The sequence below is a fragment of the Lathamus discolor genome, chromosome 2, assembly GCF_037157495.1.
Source record: "Lathamus discolor isolate bLatDis1 chromosome 2, bLatDis1.hap1, whole genome shotgun sequence".
NCBI classification, from domain to species: Eukaryota; Metazoa; Chordata; class Aves; order Psittaciformes; family Psittacidae; genus Lathamus; species Lathamus discolor.
In genome coordinates, this window is record NC_088885.1 from 159,338,295 (window position 1) to 159,363,275 (window position 24,981).

A 24,981-nucleotide genomic window follows, 5' to 3' on the forward strand; every position below is an offset into this window, starting at 1 on the left:
AGCACAGCTGGGGTTTGAGAGCTGCAAGTAAGCTCTTTGCTCGAGGACAAAGGATTTCCTATCAAGCCTAATCCCCTGTAGATAACTGAGCACATACAGACCCTAATAGGCTGGCTAGGATCTCTGCACATCAGCTCAGAGCAGAACCACATCTTGGCTGAGTTGCACAAAGCCTCCACTCACTGATGCCCAGGGAAAGCAACACTTCCAGTTTTAATGAAATGCATTTCCAGGACCTGACTTCCAACCCAAACAGCAGGAGCTGAAACCCAAGAACAAGAGGCTGTAAATGAGTGCATGGGAAGCACCAAGAGCTTTGGATTAGAGTGACCTGAGCATCAGCCCTGAGACGCCACAGAAGGCTGTGCTGCCAATGCAACAGCTTGCTTACCCCGGGATTCACTGGTGTGCAGGCTCACTGCTGCCAGGTACATGCTGATATCCCTTATTGCTTTCCCCTTGAAAAGCAACCAATTAGGCAGCAAGAACCAGTAGTTTGTACATCAGACCCTGCCTGCTCCATGCCCATGGGGAGGATGCAGCCTGATGACAAAGCTCTCATCTCCAGCACATTGGTACTGCCCCCCAAAGCGCATCCCATCAGAGCCTGGTCCAGCCCCACAATCAGCATCATCTTTTCCTCACTGTGGAAGGACAATTTAGTTTCTGCTATGGATACAGTGAGCTGAGCCAGAGCATCCTGAAGCAAGTAGGGGAAAGAATAGCCCCAAATGCAGTATCCTCTCCCAGGCCAAGGCTGAACTACACAGAGGTGGTTAAAGCACACTTGCTTGTGCCAAGGTGCATTTCATCCCTCCAGTGTGAAACCTGCTTCTTAATCCAGCATCTTCCCCTCCCTCTTCCTCCTCCTCCCATGACATTCACTCCCTCCCACAGCATTTTTCCCTTTTAATTCTGTTTGTGCAATGGCAGCATTTTCTCCTGGAGGAGAAAAGGCACAAAGCACCCTCACATGTAAAACCCTTCTTCCCTTCCTCCCATTGCATCCCTGACCCAAGCCCAGGTCTTGTACTTGGTGCTGTTGTTGCCTTGCGTTTCCCCATCAAACTGATTCAGAGAGTCAGAAAAGGGCAGCACAGCTCCACTACATCAAGGAGATAGGATTAGATCTAGTCTTGTTTATCAGCACAATTAAAGCTCTCATTCAATCTTCTTCCCATACTCTGGAGGAGGGAAAGAAAAGATCCAAAGCACTTGGCAACTCTGAAGAGGGATTAAAAGTTCACATCAAAGTCACTGCAGGTGGGACGAGTGTCACAATGCAGCAATACCTGGTTCAACCAGAAACCTGGCGTTTGCTTTTGTGTCCAAAGAAAGGCACAAAATACCCATATCAAACTCTTTCATTAGGCAAACCCCAGCCCCATTGCCTGCAATGACTGTGCAGAACATACAAAACCAGATTTCCAATAGCACCAAAGGAGCACGAGGTAACAGGAAGGGCATCATCTCAGAATTCAAAGTCCTCAGTGGTCATGTCGATCGCCCAGGCAAACTTTTCCCTCTGTGTCTTGTTGTAGATCTTCTCAATGGGCACACCAAACTTCTTACACCTATACAAAATGGAATCACAGACTGGTTTGGGTTGGAAAGGACCTTAAGGTCATCCAGTTCCAACCTCTGCCATGGGCTGGGACACCTCACACTAGACCGTGTCACCCAAGACTCTGTCCAGCCTGGCCTTTAACACTGCCAGGATGGGGCATTCACCACTTCTCTGGGCGCCCTGTGCCAGTGCCTCAGCACCCTCACAGGGAAGAACTTCTTCCGTATCTCCAGCCTGAACTTCCCCTGTTTCAGTTTGAACCCAAGCACATCAGTTGGAATGTGCTGCCCCCATCCCACCTTGCTCCCACCACAGTGGTCCTCGCCTCAGGGTGCAGCATCTCTCACCTAAACTCCTTCAGCCCCAAGCTCCTCAAGGAATTAGCTTTGTGTCAATGCCAAAGACATGCAAAGGGACCTCTTCTTGCCCTAAACGCAGAAGGAACATCCTGCAACCAGTTATTTGCAGCAAGTAAAGCCTTAGCTTTGGAATGCCCTATCCCTGGCAGTGTTCAAGGCAGGTTGGACACAGCCTTGGGTGACATGGTCTAGTGTGACGTGTCCCTGCCCATGGCAGGGGGTTGGAACTGGATGATCTTACGGTCCTTTTCAACCCAAATCATTCCATGATTCTATCTGTACATCCCTGAAGGAACATTTACCCCATGGGATGCCCAACGCTTACCAAGCTATACTAATCCTGGGGTCCAGGTAATTCAGCTTGGATGTGCCCAGAGCTATCTGCTTGTTCTCCTCTTTATCTGTGGCCTGGACATTCAACTTGGCGAGCTGCTCTTCCAGCTGCTTCAATTTCTTCTTCTTCTTCTCCACATTGCTGAGGGCAAAAGAAGAACACCACAGACAGTGTGGTAAAGGGGAAAAGAAATAGGGGTGAAATACAGGGTTCTCCTGGTCTGATGCTGTGTGAACACATGATGGGAAGCCAATGAGCTTCAGTTTAGTCTCGACACTGACATTATGTCCTATAAGGCCCAAACCTAGAATCACTCCAGAATGGCAGTTAAAGATGCCATTCAGCACTAATCTATTTCTCAAGTACTTTGAGCTGATAAGACACTTTAATAAAGGTTATCACAGTCAAGGCTGGGCAAGCACAAAGACCAGCATGCAAACACCATCTCCCTCAGCTCCAGGTTCCATGAGCAACAGTTGCCCCGATAACCTGCTCTGCATCTCACTAACACAGGGAAACAAGAAACCCCAATAGCAGAAGTTAACGTACAAGCCTTGTTTCTCTCCTCCAGCCTCCGCCTGCCTTTAGGAATTAAGTCACAGTTGGGTTTTGGAAGGTTGGGAGCAAATCTGGACAGACCCCATGCAATGACCCAAAGAAGTGGTGAATGCTCCATCCCTGGCAGTGTTCAAGGCCAGGTTGGACAGATCCTTGGGTGACACAGTCTAGTGTGAGGTGTCCCTGCCCATGGCAGGGGGTTGGAACTGGATGATCTTAAGGTCCCTTCCAACCCAAACCATTCTATGATTCTATGACTACTGCAGAGGTAAGGCTACAATCCACCACTCAAGCATCCCTCAAGAAAACATGCATGGAGGCCAGTCTGCATATCCCCAGCTCCAATCTCATGCACCATGGCGTTTGTAGGATAACCCCAAACCACTAACTTGGGCTGAAGTCATAGTATTCAGTGAGGTTGCCCTATCACAAAGGAATTCTCCTTGAAGAAGCTCTTTACAATCCTACTGTTGCAAGGAACCATCCACAAGACCTTGACCCATCTACCACGCTGCCATGGGACAAGAGGTACCCAACATGGATACTTCTGTGATAAGCTGCACATCAGATATACAACCACACCATCTCCATCAGAACTGAGATCCCTCTGCACAAGAGGGCTGTAAGAAAGAGTCACTCACGCTTCTGCTCTGGCATCTTTTGTGTCACTGAACTCATCTTCAGCTTTCTTCAGCTCTTCTTGGGCTTTCTCCACTTGTTGTTTCTTGGCATCAATCTGTGCAGGTAAACACAAAGTCAGCCCATGGTCTTCTCCCCCTCTTCTTTCATTTGACACACAACTCCTCACTTATGAGCCCTACTCTATCCCCAACAGCTCACCCCTGCAGCACTTGCTGGAGCTCAAGCATTCCCTAGCATCTTGCAAAATAGGGACAGGAAAAGAGGTGATGGGTTTAAACTGAAACAGGGGAAATTCAGATTGGAGATAAGGAAGAAGTTCTTCCCTGTGAGGGTGCTGAGGCGCTGGCACAGGGTGCCCAGAGAAGCTGTGGCTGCCCCATCCCTGGCAGTGCTCAAGGCCAGGTTGGACACAGGGGCTTGGAACACCCCGCTCTAGTGGAAGGTGTCCCTGCCCATGGCAGGGGGTTGGAACTGGATGCTCTTAAGGTCCCTTCCAACCCAAACCCTTCCACAATCTTATGAAAAACCACCCAAACCTTGTGCCAAGTTGCTTCATCCACCACTTTAGCTTACCCTACCCCTCTCTACCCCTGGGCTGCTGCTGTCTCTGCACTGATTAAAAAGGCCTCTATTCCTGGTTCATCTTCTGTCATGCTTGATCAATGTGATCTCTTTAGGCATCAGGTTATTCTCCCTCCCTCTCTCCATCCCCTACCTCCTCTAACCCCCCAAACAGAACACATCAGAGGCAAGATCATGTCTGGGGCTCTTGTTTGGTCTGTCTCACCTTGGTCTGAAGGATTTGCATTGATTTCTCATGGGTTTTTGGTGTAGACCTCTGATGGTTGCACAGGATGGCCACCGCTCGGTTAGCTCGGTTGTAGGCGAGGAGCTTTGCTGCAACGCTGTCTTCAGCTGGAAAGAAATGGAAGCATCACTATGTCTCTGGGATACAGTTGGGAAGTTGGGGAAGGCAGGGAACTAAACAACAGCAAGTTGTTTGCCTTTCCCAGAGGAAAACAATACCGGCTGTGCAAAAGGACACTTGAGCATCACTGAGTGATGCATGAGTGATGAAGCACAGTATCCAAGGCAGGCAAAGATAATGCCACCAACCAGCAATTCAAGGAAAGGGGGAAGGATCATGACTATCATGACCCTCCATGACTCCCACCATGACTATCATGACCCTCCATGACTCCCATCATGACTATTAGTCAGAGAAAGTAGCTATTTCTCACTTAGCACAGTTGCCAGCCTCCTGTATGCTCCCTTAAGTTATGTGGTACATAACTTACAATGCACCCTACAACATGGTGCATCACCTACCAAGGAGAGGACCTAGGGACCCAAAGGGATGGACAGACATGGCTGAGCCCATTGGTCACACAAAGCAGATGGTGATACCACACACACTGTTAGTAACTCACAGTTAGTAAGGGCCTTGAGCTGCTCCTGCAGGGTGATGGAGGCGTTGTAGGTCCTGAACACTTTGGCAGTCAAACCATCCATCAGGTTCTGGAGGTGTTTGTTCAGGATGGATGTCTGCAGGGAGGAAAACAAGACAGTGTGGGGGGAAAGGAAGGAAGAGAACAAGCAGAAGTTGTGACAATAAACCCTTCAGACCCTTCAGACACTGGAAGCTGCCTTGAGGTCTCCACGCAGCTTCTCTTCTCCAGGCTGAACAGCCCCAGTTTTCTCAGTCTGGCTCCATACAGGAGATGCTCCAGCCCCTGATCATCCTCGTGGCTTCCTCTGGACTTGCTCCAACAGCTCCATGTCCTGATGCTGAGGACACCAGAACTGCACACAGTGCTGCAAGTGAGGTCTCACCAGAGTAGAGAATCAACAATTTCTGCTCATCCATGTCCAAAAGGACACATATCTGATCTCTGTTCTACGGAGCACATGAGGCTGCATTAGGACTGGAAACAGGAGATGCTAAGAAGTTATCTGTGGTTTGGATTATACCTTATTTGTACTAAGAAAGCCTGTCCCAGATAAATGCTACGTAACCAGACAAGAGCAGGCTCTTCATTGGCAAGACGGGCAAGTGGCTTTGTAGGTGACACAGGCAGAGTGATGGGCGGCAGCTTCCTATTTCCCACACTAAGGAAGAGGATGGAGGAGAGTTCTGGAGGGGAGCAGCTTGGGCAGGAAGGCTGCAGCACCTCTCCCCAGCAACCCTGTGCTCCTGCAGCCTCTCACACTTCTGCTGAGCCCCAGCGAGGTGTAAAAGCAAAGAGCTGAGGTTTGACACCTCCGGCAATGCCCCGAGCAATATGTGCGTGGGCAAGTGTTCCCAGGGTAAAAATAGAGCCTGAGCAGATGAGTTAGAGGAGGGAAGGAGCAGAAAGCCACCTCCTCAGCAGGGACACAGGTAACTCGTGGGTGCAGGAAGCAGCAGAGCCGGCATTCAGAGAACCAGAGATGCTACCAGTGCAGAAAGAGGATGGAGAAAGATATCACAGCATCCCAACAGCCTGTTCCAACAGTTACAAGTGATGCCTCTGGAGGGGAGATAGTTAAAACCAGGGTAAGGGGTACCAATGACGCAACACCACAGCCTGGAAGCCTGCAGGCTGGACAAGGGTGTCATGGGTTTGTTTCTACTCCCTCTGGGCCATCAGTGCTGCTTTGAAAGCTTCCAACCCTAACTATTCTATGATTCTATGATACCAACTCACTTTGAGCCTGTCAAAGAGTTCATCTGCAGGGTCCTTGCTCTTCATAAACAGCTTCAGGTTCTTGAACACCTGAAAGAGGAAAGGATGGCACTGGTCAGGGATAAGAGCAAACTGCTCCCAGACATCTCCCTCATCTCCATCAGTGTCCTCATCTGGATAGTCCCTGATTCAGACTCGTAATATACATCCTACCACACCTCCAATCTTCCCAACTTCAAGGGACCCCAAAGTCACTGGTTCCACAGGCTCCCCCATCTCTGCTATCCTTGGTGCTCCAGTTTCCCCACAAACACCATTAAAGTCATCTACCCCATGGGCAAAGCAAAGAGTAAGATACCAATGAGGACAGTTGCCCACCAATCAACTGAGGATGCTCCAGCAGGAGATAGGACCTCTCTGATGGTTTATGGCCTAGAAACCTTTGGCACTTTGAAATCCCTACCCCAGTGTTTGTCCAGGACAGGTTAACAAGTGCGTGTCCTCATCTTCAGGATAGGTTTAGTGATTGTGTGGCATCATCCAGCCCTGTTGCATCTCATGCACGTGCTGCCACCATGGTGTTAAAGGCCAGGAGGCATCTTCGCAACAGGTTTCAGTGCGGATTTGGGACTGATGACCACTGAATGAACTGAGCCACCCATCTAACACTGCACTAAGCTGTGATGTTAGTCATTGCCTCCACTTCTGCCCCACTCACCGGCTTCTCCACAGACACTTTGTTGTAGTAACGGATGGAGTCTTTCCCAAGGAAGTCGAACTCTACCACATGCTTCTGCCCATCCAGCTCGGGGTGCAGCCTGATGTGCTCCACACGCAGGGAGCAGCAGCCAACTGTGTCTGCAGTCTCACCTTCCTCCTTCTCATTGCCAGCTCGCAGGGCCAACTGGAAGGAGACCACAAGTTATCCATCCCAGCCCACCCCAATTCCCCTTTCTGAGGTTATCTAGGGCTGGAGAAGAGAAGCTGCAAGAGATCTCAGAGCAGCTTCCAGTGTTTGAAGGGGGCTACAAGGATACTGGAGAGGGACTCTCCATCAGGGACTGTAGCAATGGGGACCTGGAAGCCAGGTGAGACCACGGATACCTTATCAATGAAGTAGAGAGCCACTGCTCTTTGCCGCTCCTTCATCTCCTTGGACTTCCAATCAATCCGGTACTGAGCACGGATCTTGTGGACAACACCCTTTAAGCGCCGAGCTACCTCGTACTTCTGCCAGTCCTTCTGCCCCTGGAAACACAGGCAGAGACTTCTTCACCAGTGCTCCATCTTCCTTCCACCCCAGCCAGTCAAGCCCTGTTCTGGGAGCATATCCAAAACCTAAATACTGCCCAAACCCCACTGTGTTCTTAAGACCCATGAAGTGGCAAAATCAGAGCAGAAATAGCTCCCATTGGGTTTCTGTGCCCTCTGCTGACTGGTTGGGTTTGGGATCCTGGACAAGTCTGAGCTGCTCATAGTCTGGTGTCCTCCATCAGCTAGCACAGGGCCAAGTGATCAAGCACTGCATGGCCATGACCGCTGCTGCTTGGATACCACCATGGACTGACACAATGCACTTCAGTTGTGCCCAACTTCCATGCAGTGTCCTTGCTTGCTTTGAGGATTGGAAATTGCTTTAAATCACCTTTCCCTCACCAAAAAGCATTCACTCCCTTCCATGGAACTACAGATTGATCCCACCTCCCCTACCATCCACTTAATAGCATAAATAGATTCAACCCCATAGACTCTGATCCTCTCAGCCCTTGTCTGGCCTTCAACATCCTTCCCTGGACACACAAGCAGTACGGCACAGGAATGGCGCCGTAAGTAGCAATCCATCTCACTGAATAGGATTGATGCTTAACAGTCATCTCTGCCCTTTTCCCCCATCACCCAATAGCACACCAGTTTAGCTTAGCCCTTTTTGGGCTGGAAAAGTATGTTTTTGGTGACATGGCAGCCACGTCTCTGCTTTCCCCTGACCTGTCCACCTGACTAAAAGCCAGTGGTCCAAAAGGCACCAGCTCTGCCTGAACAGCAGCATCCCTCCAACCTTCAGCTTGGAGCTGGGGTTCAGCATGATGTACTTCAACGTGTGCTGGATGTTCTCTGTCCACGAGGCCAGCCAGGTAACGGTGTTATCGCAGCGCACCTCCTTCCACTTGTGTCCTTGTGGTGGCTCAGGGATCTTGGAGTCCCTGTGGGCAGAGCAGGGTTACAGCTCTCAGACCATGAAGAAACAGGTCATCAGCTCAACCCTTTCTTCACAGTCAGCCAAGGATGATCAACACGTTACAGTACTGCTTACAGCAAACACACAGCCCGACCAGAACTGCTCCACAACATGAACTGGATGACCTTGAGGTCCTTTCCAACCCAAACCATGCTATGATCAGGTCTTTCTCATTTGGATGCTGAGGAAAACAGAACTTGCTGGGCTGACGTGGAGGTGCTCTAAATCAAGGTCACAATGCCTTCATATGGATGGTTTAAGACCAATCCAACTCAAGTAACTTAGAGGGAAAACCCTCTTAAATCAATCACTGCTTTCCCTCCCTCCAGCGAGTATTGTGATGCTTCCAGCCAGCAAAAGGGACTCTTGCTTAGGAGGAATACCATTTAGGAGGAAAGCCATTCCTAACGTGCTTCATTTGGAAGACGAGCACAGCAGGAATACACAGTTGTCCCTTCTTCAGAGAGACCACAGGAGCACCGCAGTGCTTGCAGTTAATGTTGGGAGAACAGTGTGGGCATCAGTGAGATGGGAGCTGCTGAGCAGCTTCCTGCCTACTGTACACTGATAAAGAAACCAAAAGTCAGACCTAATTGCAAAGCACACCTGCTGAGGTGATAAAAGAGCACCATCAAGCACCATCGAGCACAATGTTCAAACCTCAGGGTGTGCAAAGGAGCTACTGTAGGAGACAGCAAATGCCACAGAAGCCATAGGTAGAGGTGCGGTGCTCACCCCAGTCCCAAAAGCAGCCCCACAGCTCTTCCCATAGCAACTCACTTGCTGCAGTTGATGATAACATCTTCTGGCATGATCCTCTTCTTCAGCATGCCCATCTTGGGGTGGTCACCACGGCCACGGAAGAGCCCCGGCGGCTCGGTTTTGAAGTTGCCTATCTTCTCCCGGTGCCCATCGAGGATGCAATATCCATATTCCTCCTGGATCTTATCTGCCTCCTCCTTCAGTTTCTGGAATGAGCATCACACCACAATCACCCCATGGGATGACGCCGAAACCCCATAACTTGCAACTACCTATTAGCATCCCTAGAGATACTCAGAGGGTACAGAGCTCAAATGGTTAGAGGAAACATGGGTCCAAATCCAATCCCCAAGCGTGGCTCATCTCCACCTACTCTGCAAACCCTCACAATGGTGCTTTCCCAGTGCAATATGCTGACGAAACAAGCCTACGTGCCACCACCCCCTTAGCAAGTTCCACCATCTCTAGACAAAGGAGGATGCCAAACCATCGTCCAAGGGTGACGGGTACCCTGCAAAACTATGGAACATGCAGGATCTACAGATGCAGTTTAATGAAGAGGAGGCTGATTGTCTCTCTCTGTCCCCATGACCAAAGGGCAAACACGACATGGCATAACACAAAGAAAGGAGAGAAGCAGGAGCCAAAATACCCCAGACTGGTCCCAAACCTTATCAGACAGCCCCAAATGCCATAGGAAACAGTCCTCACCTGCTTCTCCTCTTTGGGGAGCGCTTTCCGTGCCTCATTTTTGTCCACAAAGTACTTGTGGATCTCACTGAAGTCGCACTTGTCCAGGTCCTTGATTATCTTCTGCTCCACTGAGGTCATCTCCTGAGCAAGAGATGAGATGGGATGGGTAAAGCCAGGAGGCAAAACGGACTCCACACAGAGCTGCAGCCTATGAGTCTCCTTCACAGGCAAGGAAGGAAACCTACGTGGAACGGTTTGGGTTGGAAGGGACCTTAAGAGCATCCAATTCCAACCCCCTGCCATGGGCAGGGACACCTTCCACTAAAGCAAGTTGCTCCAAGCCCCTGTGTCCAACCTGACCTTGAACACTGCCAGGGATGGGGCAGCCACAGCTTCTCAGGGCACCCTGTGCCAGCGCCTCAGCACCCTCACAGTAAAGAACTTCTTCCTTATCTCCAACCTGAACTTCCCCTGTTTCAGTCTGAACCCATCACCCCTTGTCCTATCACTCCAGTCCCTGATGAAGAGTCCCTCTCCAGCATCCTTGTAGCCCCCTTCAGACACCGGAACCTGCTCTGAGGTCTCCACGCAGCTTCTCTTCTCCAGGCTGAACAGCCCCAATGTTCTCAGCCTGGCTCCATATGGGAGCTGCTCCAGCCCCTGCTCATCCTCGTGGCCTCCTCTGGACTTGCTCCAACAGCTCCATGTCCTTCTGATGTTGAGGACACCAGAACTGCACACAGTGCTGCAAGTGGGGTCTCACAAGAGCAGAGCAGAGGGGCAGGATCACCTCCTTCGACCTGCTTTTGATGCAGCCCAGGACACGGGTTCTCCCTGGGCTGTTAGAACATGCCAGCTCCTCAGGAAGTGCAGCAGGAAGCAGCTATCCCACCTATCCCACCACATCCACCCAAGGGCACACAGAACTGCCATGGCAGGAGGGTAGGCTGCATGTGGACACTTGAGCTTGCACCCAGGGCAGCAGAACACAGCCAGGTCTGGAGCAGAGCAATCTCTAACCTCTGCTGTGGATGCAAGTGGTCCCTCAGCATGACAGCAAGCAGCACCAAAGGTGTCTGGGGACATGAATGGGCCCTAGTAGGGTCTTGCTTTTATTTGAGGACTGAGCTGTGGAACCAAGAGGTTAATCCTTTAGAGGAACACATGCTCCAAACCATTTGTGATGCTGTCTGCAAGTCCCAGCACCCACTTTCTTACATAGCATCACTAAACCTCAGAGGGAACACAATGTGAAGCCCTCAAGGATGCTGCAAGCATAAGCCCTGGTCAAAACCCATAAGGAAATAAATTGTATCATTTAGAATCTTATCATTTTAAGCCACAAAACTCATCCCCTCCATCCTACACTGTATCCTAGGATCTACCTGGGGACAACAGGTTTAATGCTGTGTTTAATGCAGAGGAGGGACATTAAGGAGAGTAGGTACCTTCCTCCAGTCATTGAAGAAGTTGGTCTGGAAGATCTCTTTGGTTGTATATTCATGATCAAGCATTTTGGCATAGAACGTGGCAATTTCCTCCGTGGCCAGGCTCAGCTTCATGGGTTTGCCTGGGAAGGGAGAGGACCTTTAGCATCAGTGATGGGGACAGCTCAACCCCCCAGCTCCAAGCAATTGGTTGATGAACCCTCATGCTCAACAGTGCCTAAACACGGATGAGGGCTGAGAACAGACACTGGCAGGACTTCAGCCTTGCCTGTGGATCAACACCCAGAGCACCTGTACAGCAGCACACTGCTGCAGCCCATCTGCAAACACACACTTCATCTTCTCCAGAAGAGTGGAAACCATAGAATAGATCGTGGAATGGTTTAGGTTGGAAGGGACCTTAAGAGCATTCAGTTCCAACCCCCTGCCACGGGCAGGGACACCTTCCACACCTTCCAATCCCCTGTGTCCAGCCTGGCCTTGAGCACTGCCAGCGATGGGGCCGCCCATTTGTTCCCCTGCAGGGCTCCAGGGAGTGGTTCCATCCTCTCCTGCACCAGACACTGTGGGGTTTGGGGTTCCTGACCTCCACCTGAACTGCAGTGCGCACTGGGTCACAGCCTTATAGGAGCCTCACAACAACCTACATACACCAGCTCAGCCTTGGTGCCTTCCTACTTCGGGTTGTTGCCCGTCTGCAACCAGCCTTTTCCATCCAGGAACGGCGACACCTTTCAGCAAATGACCCATCACCACCCAACATCCCAGGCCAAAGCCACCAGCCTGCATGCACACAACACACAGATGGGTCTCCAGCAGCTCAGAAGCACAGATAAAGTCCAAACCCTATGCAGGACCACACAGAGCTGCCAGGGCTCCTCTTCATAGAGCTAAGGCTGACAACCACATCAATGTCCCAGCAGTGCCCTCTGGTGACAGCGTTACCAGACACTTAATTTTCCCAAATTGGCCTTTTTCCTCTCTACGAAGTCCACAAGGCACAAGAAGCCCATTGAAGGGGCTTAGGAGGACCAAGATCCCATGGGACCGGGGTTCCCTCCCATCTCTGGCATCCCTTGGTCATGTCCTAAAGTCCTTTAGTCCTTCATGTGTTTTTCCCCTTGATTTGTTAGAAAACAGTTGAGGGATGAAGCTGAGAGAGGGAAGGAGACAACAGCCCACCAAGAAACCGAGGAAGGGACAGACCTGCACCTGTCCTGTTGATCTCAGCCCCTCAGTGATGCACTAAGGTGCTGCAATGTGATGCATGGGGACATCAGGAACCATGACCACGAGCTTGGAGCAGCCCAGCCAAACCCTGGAGCCCAGCCAAACCCTGGAGCACCTTGGTGGGGAAGTGATGCATTATCAGTCACTGAGACCATAGGACAGGCAAACTGCATCTCAAAAGCTAAATCCCATTTTCCTGGCTTGTAGGGAAACCATCAGGAGCTGCCTTTAAGCTCAAACCCCAAAGGCATCTTAATGAGGAAATAAATGTGGTCTAGAGGAAATAAACATCTTCACAGCAGGTACATAAGGATTTCAAACAACAGCATCAAGATGCATTGCTTCTCCTTAGGCAGCTTGGGGTCCAGACACCCCATTGCATGTCCTGCAGCAAGGAGAGGATGTGAACAGAGGTGCAAGTCCCAGATCCACACACTACAGCACCCTAGAACCAGCTGCAAACAGCTGCATAGGAGCCCTCACCCTGCTTGGGGTGCTCTGCATGGGATGGGATGCATGAAGCACCCTGCAGCCATCAGGGTTCATTAGCTCCCCGGTAACCTCATAACTCCAACTCTGTGCAAGCCCCTCCAGCTTTAACTCAGGGTTCTGGCTTTAAAGGGCCTAAACATCCCATTGGATAATAGTGTGTGGTCTGCAATACTTCTCCCCTTATACAAGAGAAGGCAGTGGCCCTTTGGCCAGGCAGAGGACAACTCCACATGCCCAGGTCCCATCAGAAGGTGGACGTACCATTATAATAGAACTGCACATCCTCAGGCAGCGGCTCGTAGAGGGGGGCAAAGTAGGGTCCTCGGTGCTCCAGCTGGATCCATTTTATCCCATCTTCTTTCTTCTCCTCTTCCCACCTGGGAAAAGTGCACAGGGAAACGTGAGAGCATCCCAACCATGGGGTCTGGGATCTTCTCCCAAGAGAAGACGCTCCGAGCAGTGACAGTTGCCATAAAACCCGGGTAAAATGCCGTTGTCCCTGCTCCTGCCTCAGTTTCCCCATTCTTTCAAACACAGAAGACTGCAATAGAACCTAGGGGAAGGGGTCTTGAAGGAGGAGACACACTTGGTGTGGTGACATAAAAGGATATATAGGAAGAACGAAGGGATGGATCAGCCAACCAAACACCTGGGCACAGGCACAGACCCCATTGCTAAGCCGCAAAGGCTGCTCAGTTCACATAGAAGGGGCTGCAAGCACTAAAACGTACCTTCTCTTCCCTCCCTAACCCTCACTGCCTCCTTTTCTTATTAAAGAGCACCCAAACCCAGATAAAAACAAGGTTCAGAGGTTCATGTGCATAGGCCAGCGATGGGCAACACACAAATTTAATGTTATACCCATGATCTTAATGCAAAATAAGATGTTCTTGCATCTCCCCCATCCAAAACAAGTAGGATTTTAATGTCACTGCAAACATTAGCTGTGAGATTAAGCTTTAAAAGGCATTTAAAATAATATATATATGTAACATATATATATATATATGTACTATATATAGTATATAACACTCACCCGGAAGATCAGAATAGCATTAAAAGAGATAACTAGAGGTTAAAGCGCTGCTGACACCAGTGCACAGGATCCCTACCCTGCGGCTCCGCACCAGCCCCTTTAACCCCAACATCCCTGGTAAAACACAAGGATTTCACTCCAGGGAAGGAAACACTCCCTCTTGGTGGCTGGACTTGATGACATTAAACGTCTTTCCCAACTTATTTGGTGCTGCGATTGCGCTTCTCTCAGCAGCGCCCCGGAAGCGTTTCTGACCGTTCTCCTCCGCAACAGGAAACGCGGTGGAATACACGGACTGCACCGAGCAATGAGATGTGCCGGGAAAGCATAGGAAAAGATAAAGAAAACCCAAGAAGCTACAGAAAATTCGGCTAAAAGCATCGTGGAGGCAGGCAGCCACAAAGGGGATGCGCAGGACCGCAGCAGTGATTGCGCGACACAGCAGCAGTGATTGCAGGACGCAGAATGGCTTCGTTTCTCCTCCCAAACCTATTCAAACCCCCATCCCATAACAGCATCACCCTCACTCACCTACCGCAGCCCCCCGAACCCAACCGCAGGCAAACTGGGGTGAACTGGGGGTGATGGACCCTGCGGCCAAGCAGGAAGGAGGTGAGATGCCGGTACATGGCACCAGTCACCCACAGAGCATCTGATGTGGGCGGATGGATGCTCAGGTCATCCCAAGCATCCTGCTACCCACCCGGGCATGGTGGCAGTGGCACCACTAGAGGCATCGCTATGAGAAGTCACCAACGTGTCCGAGCAGCGCAGGCTGTGGCACTTCCCATGTGGCAGGGCAGTGCGTTATGGGAAGTGTAGTCCTGCATGTGTTTTGGAGTAAAACTGCCTCCGATCGGGCTGATGCCATGTACCAGCCTCTTGCCTCTGTGCCAGCCCCTCCAAACAAGGCGTTATATAGGAAAAGAAGCTGCTTAGCCTCATTTTTCATGCCATCCTGTGCTCCCCAGGAGCCATCCCATAGGTCCAGGCATCCATGGACACCCCTGAGTGGGGTAACAACTTAAAAGCTCCCCACAGGTCGGGTTTGCCACCGGTTCTAAAACATCCAGCTCCCTAAATGCTCCTTTATCTTTAGCTATCAGGGTGCCCTGAGAGACAGTGACATCATGTGGCCAAAGCCACTGTTCCCAGCCACCTACAAAGGCAAATACAGCATCCATCTTCCACACTCATCCACCCCTTCCCAGTGCTCTCCTATCAAAACAGGTTGCCTGGATCATCCAAAATCTGCTGCAAAAGGAGGCAAACAGGTAAATGAAGCCTCACTACACCTCCCTGTTATAGGTCCCACTTAGAAGTGGTTTTATTACAGGGGTGTGTGTAAATCATCTCTTCCACCAGCCACAAGCATCTCCCTTCCCTGGGTGGGCATCAGCAAAACCACTTCAGGAGGAAAACATATTGTATGAACTGTTACAAGGCTAAAGCACACTATTATACAAGTATTATTGAGGATGCAAACCCTTGTGTTCTCTTACCCTCTTCCTCCTGCCAAAAGTGCTGAGAGGGTTAAACTACAGCACAGAAGTTGAAATATAGTAATAGAAATATAAATAGTTTATTTATATAAAATTTATTTATATAAATATCTTGTTAGCAAGATATAGTAATAAAAAAGTTGAAGTTTTACCCGAAGAAATAAAGCTAAACCCCCAATTGCATTAGGGTTAGACCTGCCCACAGGCCAAAGGCACGCAGGACACTTACCATTTCCACTTGTTTTCGGTGGCCTCTTTTTCTTCCTCTTTCTTCTTTTTAGCCTTTTTATTGCTCTTTTCCCCTTCTTCTTCCTTAGATTCCCTCTTTGGCTTCTTCCTGGCGGTTTCCTCCTCTCCACTCTTCTCCACCTTCTCCTCCATTTCCTCCTCTGCCTTTTTCACCTTCCTTTTCCGTGGCGCATCTCCCTTCCCTTCCTCACCCTCCTTGTCCTTCACCTCCTGCTTGATACCTGCACTATGTGTCTCACCCCATCCTTCACCCCCTTTCTCATCCTCCTCCTTCACCCCTTCCCTATCTTCACTTCCCTTTCCCACCCCATCTTTCTCCTCCAGTTCATCTCCCACTCCATTTTCTCCTTCCTCTTCATTTGCCTTCTCCAGCTTTTGCTCCTTTTCCAGCTTTTCCTTCTTTATTGCCTTCTTCCCCATCTTTCCCACCTTTTCCTTTTTAGCCTCCTTGCGCTTCCCTGTTTGTCCCTCCTGCTTTTTCTCTGTGCCACCCTGTTTCCAGGTGTTGTTGCTGCTCCTTTGCTTGGCTCTTCCCTGTCCCCTTGTCTTATTGCTGCCCCCATCAGCACTTTCCTCCTTGATGCTTTCCATCACATTCCCAGGGCTTTCATCCAGTTTATCCTCCTTCCTCCCTCTTTTTCTTTCCTCCACTTCATTCTTCCCCCTCCCTCTTTCTCCTAGCAATCCCTTCTGCTTCCTTCGCTCTTGCTTCTCTTTGCTTGTCAGGCCTTGGGCATCCTCTTGTTGCTGTAGGACAGGGAGGTCCAGCTCCTTCTCACCTTCTGTCATAGCAATGAGCCCCACATCCACCTCCAAAGGCTCTTCAGAGAGGGATGGAGCCTTGCCAGCAACACCATCACTTGGCTTTGGGACCTGCGGGAAGCAGCCGTAAGGGAAGAAAAAGAAATCATGGAATTGTTTGCGTTGGAAAGAACCTTAAAGCTCACCCAGCTCCAACCCCTGCCATGGGCAGGGACACCTTCCACTAGAGCAGGGTGCTCCAAGCCCCTGTGTCCAGCCTGGCCTTGAGCACTGCCAGGGATGGGGCAGCCACAGCTTCTCTGGGCACCCTGTGCCAGCACCTCAGCACCCTCACAGGGAAGAGCTTCTGCCTAAGAGCTCAGCTCAGTCTCCCCTCGGGCAGGTTAAAGCCATTCCCCTTGGCCTGTCCCTACAGGCCCTTGTCCAAAGCCCCTCTCCAGGTTTCCTGCAGCCCCTTTAGGCACTGGAGCTGCTCTCAGGTCTCCCCTTCAGGAGCCTTCTCTTCTCCAGGCTGCCCCAGCCCAGCTCTCTCAGCCTGGCTCCAGAGCAGAGCAGAGGGGGAGAATCCCCTCCCTTGACACTGGGAATGGAGAGAGATTATCCCAAAGCCCAGGTGAAAGGAGGAGGTACCAAGGGATGTGCCCCATGCAGGACTGGGTTTAGGGGTGACCGTCCCCCTGTCCCAGTTTCCTTACCCCAACTCCAGCCTTGGTCTCCAAGAGCTGTTGTCCTGCTGCAGGTCCTGCTCTCCAGGGTTTGCACTGAGATCTACAACACAAGCACGGACACTTCTCATTGCGTTGGTGAGCAGCAGCATCCACCTCTCCCATGCAAAATTAGGGGATGCTCCCAACAAAGCCCTTAAGCACAGCAGTAGCATGGGTGCTGCAGCAGATGGAGATACCCCAAAGCAGCAGCAACTGGCCCCAGGTTGCAGCTTACCATAGAATGGTCTGTGTTGGAGAGGACCATAAAGCTCATCCAGTCCCAACCCCTGCCATGGGCAGGGACCCCTTCCACTGGAGCAGGGTGCTCCAAGCCCCTGTGTCCAACCTGGCCTTGAGCACTGCCAGGGATGGGGCAGCCACAGCTTCTCTGGGCACCCTGTGCCAGCGCCTCAGCACCCTCACAGGGAAGAGCTTCCGCCTAAGAGCTCATCTCAGTCTCCCTTCTGTCAAAAAAGGAGGTGGGAAACTCATCTTTGAGTCGCTCATGTTCCAAAAAGCAAAGCAAGACGTGAATGAGAAAGCAGCAAACGCAGCCTGAACCAAGCTTATGTCCTGCAGGTTGAGCCTACATCTCCACAGGGTTGATGTGACAATGTCCCCTTGCACACATGAAAGCTTGGGGTGTCCCTGCTGGGTCATTGCCACCTCCCAACAGAGCAAGATGCCTGCCAGGCTCCTGAGCATCCCGTCCCCAGTTTGTGATCAGCACTACCACCAAAGTAAAAGCTGAACAAGTCAACTTATCCAGACCAACCAAAGCCACATTCCTCCAGTCTATGCCAGGCAAGCTTAGAGCTGAGCTCAGGCCCTTACATCAGTCCATAATGGACATGCCAGACCCATTGCCCATCTTTCACCCCTCCTGGCATCCCTTAGCAAGGCCAGTTTGGAAGCATGGCCTGATGCTACCCAGGAATGAGGTGGGAAGCCAGCTTTCCTCTCCCAAAGAGGATGTCAATGGCTCTCCTTCACATCCAAGTGACCACAAAGACCCACAGTTTCTTCTTTTAGCCAAACCATCCCACAGACACAGTTCTACAACATCGAGTGAGATTTTGGGCTCCTTTATAGGAATCCATTTAGGCTGATGTTAAGTTACCAGCCTGTGGGACATCAGAGAAACACAGAGCTCAGGAAAGCCTTTGAGCCTGCTTAGGATGGAGGCAACAAATCCTCATAACCAAACCAGGCCCTGGACATCTCCTCGCAGCCAGAACACACCTTACACCATCCCCGCTGAGCTCATTAGGGTGAATGTCCCAACAAAACACTCTCAGCCCCTCCAGTCTCATTAGTAGTCGAGCACATCCATGACTCAGAAGGTCCTGCCACCACTTGGGATCGGTTCCTTCCCCACAAGGTCTTATTAGAGGCCTCTTACTGGACATGAAAGCCCCTGTCTCTAAGAGGCAAAGAGGATTAGCCTGCTAAGGACCAGCTTTATGAGTTCAGCTTCCTATCTCTGCCCAGATCTAGCATGGAGCAGAGGGAAGAAACACCCTTTTCCCAGGTTTTGGGAGGCTGGTTGTCCCCACCAGCCTTTCCCCACCGCCTACCTCTGTATTTATGTAGGTATGTGCATCTGAGCAATCACAGCCTGCTGACTCCAGCAGCCTTGGGGAGGTTGGATGGGGACAGGAGCCTCTATTTCCACACCTCATTGCACCAGTCCATGGTGGACTGGTCAGAACCATTGCCCATCTTTTGGCCTTCCTGGTATCCCTCAATAGGGGCAGTTGGGAAGCATGGCCTGATGTCACCCAGCCCGATGCTAAGAAGCCAGGTTTCTCCTCCCAAAGAGGATGAGAATGGCCCTCCTTCACATCCAGGTAAGCACAAAGCACAATTTGGGGCCCCAAAATCTACTTGTGATTGGTTTTGGCAGGCTTTAAAGTCACCGAGGACACCAGGACATGGCCAAGCTGCCCAACAAAGGCATCAGCAGCAGGGATACAGGAGGAATACATCAGCTCAGTGATACAGGAAGGAAAAACAGGGATGTACAACCCCATGGCAAAAAGAGAAAGGACAAATTTAAAGTTCTCTGGCCAAAAAGCATTCAGGAAGTGGCCCAGCTTACCTTGAAGAGTCTTCTGGCCCCACTGATGGCCCTCGGTGCAGGGTTGATTCAGTCTTCTCCTGAAAGGTATTAATAGTGTCGATATGGGAGAGGTTAGCTCGCATGGGTACCCCAACAGCAGCATCACCCCCAAGCAACCATCCATCCCCTGTGATAGCCAGCAAGGCAACAATACCCATGTCCCATTGACATCCCCCCTTCCTCATCCATCTTGGCGAGAAACCAGGAGCCCAAAGCACCTTTTTCCAAGTGTTTTTCCAAGCACAAGGAAAACTTCGATGCTTTATGGGCTTAGGAAATCCCCATCTGACTTCCAGTAGCACTGAATAGGTATTTTATAGAGCAAATACATGTGAAGTCTCACTGCTCCTCAAATACCTGCTCACTGGATGTGTTGCTGCTATAGGGGACAGAAGGGATTGGAGGGCTCCAAAACAAAGATACATCAAATAGCAGCTTATGTGCATCCACACCACCTTGGTCCTTAGAAGATTAAATGACCCTTATAGCAGATGGCAAGAGGGAAGGAGAGATAGGGGCAAAGCCACAAGGTGGGAAATACAACAAGGGTGACCAGAGGGCAAGGAAAAGAAGGGAAAGCAGAAAGGAAAAGGAAAATGTAAGGAAGATGGGGACAGGACCAGAGGGAAATGAGCTCAGAGGGGACTCCAACAGAGCCCAGGGAACAACCAGAAGTGTTTGCACACTTGTTTTCAAAGCTGAAGCCAGGTTGTTCTGCATCTGGCCATGCAGCACCCTGAAACCCATCCCAGCTTCACCCAACTCATCAAGGCTCTTGTTCTAAATCCCAACTTCCCCAAGTTTCTCTTCCGAAGGCTTTCAAGGGAGGCCAAACCACAAAGGGATTTGTTTGAAAGCCGCTGCTGAGAAGCTGCTGGGTTAAAACTCATTAAAGGGGGAATAAAACCTGACTTAATTACAGGTTGGTTACGGCAACATAACCTTCTGTTCCCTGGGAATACGCCTGCTCTCGACTTCACAATCCTTCAGTGCTGTCAGCAATTGGGTTGGGAAGTTCAGGAGCAGACAGCCACCGTCTTCCAATACATATCCTGCATGCAAATGCCTGGAGCTTGCACTGGGAACACCAGGACACGGACCACAGGCACCCCTGAGGGGTTTCAATGCTGCAGCATTAATAGCATCCATGCGGAAGGGTTTGCTGACGTTACAGACCCTGTTTGCAAGAGGGATGGAGGCTCATCATGGGCAGGAGAAAAAGCATCTCTGCTGGGTTTGGGGGTATAAGTGTAACATAACGTGGGCAAAGCACAATGGAGAGGGAATTTGTGTTCCTAGCATCATCCAGGAGCAGCAGCGGAGACCAAATGCCTTGGAAAGGGATGCTGTCAGGATGAGGCTTATCCCAGCCTCATGCTTGGGAAGTGATATAGACACCCAGGTCTTCCTATTAATGCCAGTTCATGCTCTTGTTCCAGCTCCAAGACATGACTGATTCAACCCCAAAACCACCTGCAGTGGAGCTTTACTGTTTAACTTAATCCAACATGCTCAAAGGATCCCTTTTAGATCCACAAGTCAGAGAACACCATCCCCACAGCTCCCACGAGTACTCCTTAATTCTTAGGCACAGAGACCACCACATACCAACCCAGGAGCAGCTCCCTCCTCTGCTTGGATCCCATCCTGCAGGCTCAAACCGAGTCCTTTCCCTTCTTCAGCCTCTTGCGTTAGAGAGCTTCTTGGCCAAAAAGGAGATGAAGAACACAAGGTTTTCTCCAGTTAAAACCCACCTTTTTGATGCTCGAAGCAGACCAGGGAGAGCAGAGATGGACACCGCACTCCCATGGATGGCTCTGGGGTGAATTCAGATGGGGAACCCTAGTATGGAGGGAGCAAATCCCTGCAACTCCCTCCTCCTCCTCGATTCCCACCATCCTATCCCCATCCAACCAAGCAGTTACCTGCTGATGATGTTTTCCTGCAGTGGCTTCACCTTGACCTCTGGCGACTTCTTTTTCCCTTTTACCACAGAGGGCTGTGCACCAGGATAATACAAAAGAGAAGGAAACTCATACAGTGGGTTTGGTGCCCACAAAACACTGAGGACAGACACAACGGTCACCCCAATGCCAGAGCATGGAAAGGGTTGGCTGGTACCTCCACTGCGCATGATATCTCCTCTGGTTCCTTCTTCATCACCTTTCTCATGGGTGCCTTCCGCTCCCCCTCCTTATTCCCCGACTCTCTCTTTCGCTTCCTATGGACAAGGGCAAATACATCCCCCACTGAGGCCAAGCAGGCCATTCTTCAGCAAACCCCTTGGTGGTGAGGATAAACTATGGTGTGATGCCACCTTATGTCCAGCAGCACCAAAATGGGCTCCCAAATGGAAGTTAAAGGGATTTCCCTGCTTCTCACTTGAGGGCTGAGCTGCCCAACAGAGCCACCACCACCAAGTGTGATAACATTATGGTGGCCCCCCAAAAATCCCCTTCCATGCCCCATAGAACTCACCTGCTGCTGCTCTTTGCCCCACTGCCCCTTGAGACCCCCATGGCTCTGTCATCCACCAGCTCTTCAAGATGTGTTATGGGGTTAAAACAGCATCTCAAGGATGGTCACTGCAATGACACGAGACAACTCATGGCTGGTAGCACCCCAGTTCTGCTCTTGAAGTAAACCCCAATAGATGCTCACTCCACAGCTCAGTTTGTGACTATGGGATCAGGATAATTTTAACATGGATTTGGGGATCTCAGTATGGAGCAATGCCTTATTTTGCCCCCCCAAAATCCAACATTTTGGGGCACATTTTGCTGTGTATCATCCCCTTCCCCGCAGCGTTCTTCAAATGGAAAAGCCTCAAGTTCTGTCCTTGAGCTGCTGTTAGAGATGGTAGAAGCAATATTGCTGCTAAAATAAGAAGTCCCCCCAAACTCACATATCCAGGTAGATAGGGGTGGATTTGCACCCTCAGAACAGCCCAGGGTATTCAGCAAGTGTTATCCGGGCCTTAATTACACCCAGAAGGCAACCACACTGAAACCATAATAAAACACAGCTGAAGAACAAGAGTAAAGATGAGATACTGAGTCCCCCCCCCAAAGCAGGCAGCTACCACCTAAGCTCATGGCTATAGCAGCCAGATCCCTCCCCTAGAAGCTCAAGGCCTCAAAAGGCACAGAAGAAGCTCAAACAGCACCAAGTTGGTCCTTATCCATGAAGGTTTCCAGCACTGGGGAAAAAAGGGGACTTCTCAAAGAGAGAAGCAGCTACAGAGCACCACAAGACATGCTGCAAACTTCCCAAAGAGTAGAAAACACATTAAAACCCTCTATATTTTACCACCTCTACCAAGCTGTGGGTACTTGTAGCTGCTGGTGGAACCACACTCACTCAGGACAAGGCATTGCTCCTACAAAGGATGGAAGAAGACCTTACCCCAACTGCCTCCCAAAGGCAATGCCCCCCTTACAAGCAGCTTACTTAAAGACTCCCTCAGCCCTGATTGGAGGCTCCCAGCTCAAGGTGCACCCTGGGAAATGGAGTTTTAGCCCAAAAGTTGGAACTGAGGGGAATCCCCTAACCAACATCTCAACAAGGAGACCTGCTTGGAGGAGAATGCATTGCACCACTCAGGTGTGGGATTGAGCCAAATTGCTTTGCTCTAAAACAGCTTAAGGAAACCCACCTTCCATGAGATAAACTCCTCTTCAATTAGTAAATTAGCCCCTAAATCCAGCTCTTACTCATCAGAGCCCCATGGTTGGGCTTAGGGAGGTCTTTGAGCCCAAACTTTAGGTACAGAGGTACAGTCCTGTAGGATGCCATAAACTGAGGTTCACAACCCTCACTCTGAAGCACTCACTCACCCACCCTGGCCCTCTCCAGCCCTATTCATGCAGGTGAGTCCATTGCTTTCACCTGCCCACTTTGCCATCAAGCAACTCATCGCAGCTGAGCTTCAGTTGGCATCAGTCATTTTTAATCTGGTGTAAGCAGGGAAGGGAATGATGCAAAGGGGTCATAAGGACTTTGCATAGCAAAGCTTCCCCCAGAACGCTGTATTTTGGGCTCAGAAAAGGCATTGCTCCATGCTGAGGTCCCCAACCAGGACACGTAGCGGGGCCACCCATTCCCCTGGGAAGATGCCGCCTGGTTCTTCCCAATGATGCTCCCGGTTCGCGGCCGGGAGCGGAAAAGCCCAGAGGCAGGGCTGGCTCCGGGAAAGCCTCTTTGATCTCCATTGCGCCATCCCAGGAAAAAGCATCCAAGCCACCTTTCTTGCTGGATGAGTAAAAGTTGTCAAGGGTTGGGAGCCAGCCCCGGGGTAGGGAGCAGGAGAGGACGACTTCGTGCTGGGGCTTGCTCCCTCTTGGCCGCGTTGTGCCAAGCCAGGGACTGGTGTGTGTTTCGTTTTCTTCCCTTTTCCCCCATGGATCCTATCTAGATTTATGGTGCAGGTTTATCCCAAGCTCTCCATGCCATTTGGGATGTTCATAATGGGAAGCAATGGGGTCTGCAGAGTGTGTAAGCTGGGATAAACCACTCCTAACTTAGACCAGCTCCAGTTATACATGCTAACCAAGCACAACCTGGGTTAAACCTCTTAGTAACTGAGTTTTATATCATTTCCCTTTGCAGATGGTCTTCAGGATGGGGGAGTTGGAAGTGGGATGGCTCCATCCAGGGCTCTGCAATGGGAAAATGTGGACCACAAAAGAAATGCGGCTCATCCTTGGGGAAAACCGGGCTGCAAATGAGGTCTCTGCATGGTTCAATGACACCACAGTGAGCTGTTGAGGGATGTATAGGTGACAATATCCCATGAGCTGTCAATCACAGTTGGGCCAAAGGCTTTAGTAGAGGAATAAATACCTCTTCCTGCACACCCTCTGCTGTGTAGACAGTTGCAGTCACACAATTAAAGCACTTTTCTTTGCAAACCACTGCAATATTCATCCAGAAAAGCATTGCTGCCATTCCAGATTAATCAGTAATTCCACTTTGTTGGTCCAGCAGCTCCTTTAGGATTGGGAAATCCAGAAGGGAGAGAGAAATCCTTCCTAACACACTCCCTTCTGTGGAATCACACAATCGTTGGAGCCCCAACAAGGAAAAGCTGGCTGGAAAAGGTGGAAATGGTTTCATATATTTAGGCAGCTATAGATTTATTCAATATACAGGGTTTAATGTATGCTGGGATAATTTGTTTCCCCTTGTTAAACAACACGAAGTTCCCTGTATCCTGTTGACATGAATAAGATTCATCACACACAAGCATGGTCTCATTGACTGCATTATGGAAACGAAGCTAGATCTTGATAAAGACCTAAGGGACCTTTTGGTGGTGACACACACAGGTGACAACCAGCTCAGCATCCCCATGCTGGGGGCTGTATCCGTTACAACCCTGTATGCACCTTGGGAACGGGATTTTTCCAACTCTTGGAATTTTTCCATAATATTTTACCGGATTTAGTACTGTTGCTTAGTCTGACTCTTATTTTATGATCCCGATTAAGAGTAAAACCTTTCTATGGTTCAACCATATGGCTCAGAGGAGGAAAAATAGGGTAGGTTTTGCCTGTATCTGTCCGGAAACAGCAAGAAATTGGGATTTACTTTATTTCATCATACATTTTTATGTTA

At 50.3% G+C, this 24,981-nt stretch overlaps 1 protein-coding gene across 7 annotated transcripts; it reads right to left on the reverse strand.

The window, feature by feature from the left end:
* Window positions 1-1,346: 1,346 nt before the first annotated feature.
* Window positions 1,347-23,184, reverse strand: TOP1MT (DNA topoisomerase I mitochondrial). 7 transcript variants are annotated; one of them, XM_065669056.1, is made up of 20 exons: window positions 23,021-23,184; window positions 21,844-21,950; window positions 21,487-21,586; window positions 21,291-21,364; window positions 20,974-21,064; window positions 19,345-19,403; window positions 17,232-17,304; window positions 15,755-16,647; window positions 13,249-13,364; window positions 11,266-11,387; window positions 9,836-9,958; window positions 9,143-9,330; window positions 8,183-8,327; window positions 7,231-7,374; window positions 6,845-7,030; window positions 6,148-6,216; window positions 4,891-5,005; window positions 4,248-4,375; window positions 3,460-3,554; window positions 2,248-2,401 (listed from the first exon to the last, which is right to left on the reverse strand). In XM_065669056.1, the coding sequence occupies exons 2-20, from the start codon at window positions 21,882-21,884 to the stop codon at window positions 2,248-2,250; spliced, it is 2,916 nt and encodes a 971-aa protein (XP_065525128.1). In that variant the 5' UTR covers window positions 21,885-21,950; window positions 23,021-23,184. The 7 variants fall into 7 exon arrangements, with proteins under 7 accessions (XP_065525129.1, XP_065525133.1, XP_065525132.1 ...); XM_065669055.1 differs by having other exon boundaries at window positions 20,974-21,067; XM_065669057.1 differs by lacking the exons at window positions 17,232-17,304; window positions 19,345-19,403; window positions 20,974-21,064; ... (2 more) ...; window positions 21,844-21,950; window positions 23,021-23,184 and adding an exon at window positions 1,347-1,574 and having other exon boundaries at window positions 2,252-2,401; window positions 15,755-16,029.
* Between the last annotated feature and the right edge of the window lie 1,797 nt (window positions 23,185-24,981).

What these genes read in the sequence shown, in the direction of transcription:
- TOP1MT (XM_065669055.1), bottom strand. Translation starts at nt 21,884, where the DNA reads ATGGGGGTCTCAAGGGGCAGTGGGGCAAAGAGCAGCAGCAG. An exon ending in ACCCCAGCTCCAAGCTGAAG is followed by an intron (nt 7,375 to 8,182) that starts GTTGGAGGGATG and finishes CTGTGTTTCCAG; the next exon opens with GGGCAGAAGGACTGGCAGAA. An exon ending in CTCTCTACTTCATTGATAAG is followed by an intron (nt 7,031 to 7,230) that starts GTATCCGTGGTC and finishes GTCTCCTTCCAG; the next exon opens with TTGGCCCTGCGAGCTGGCAA.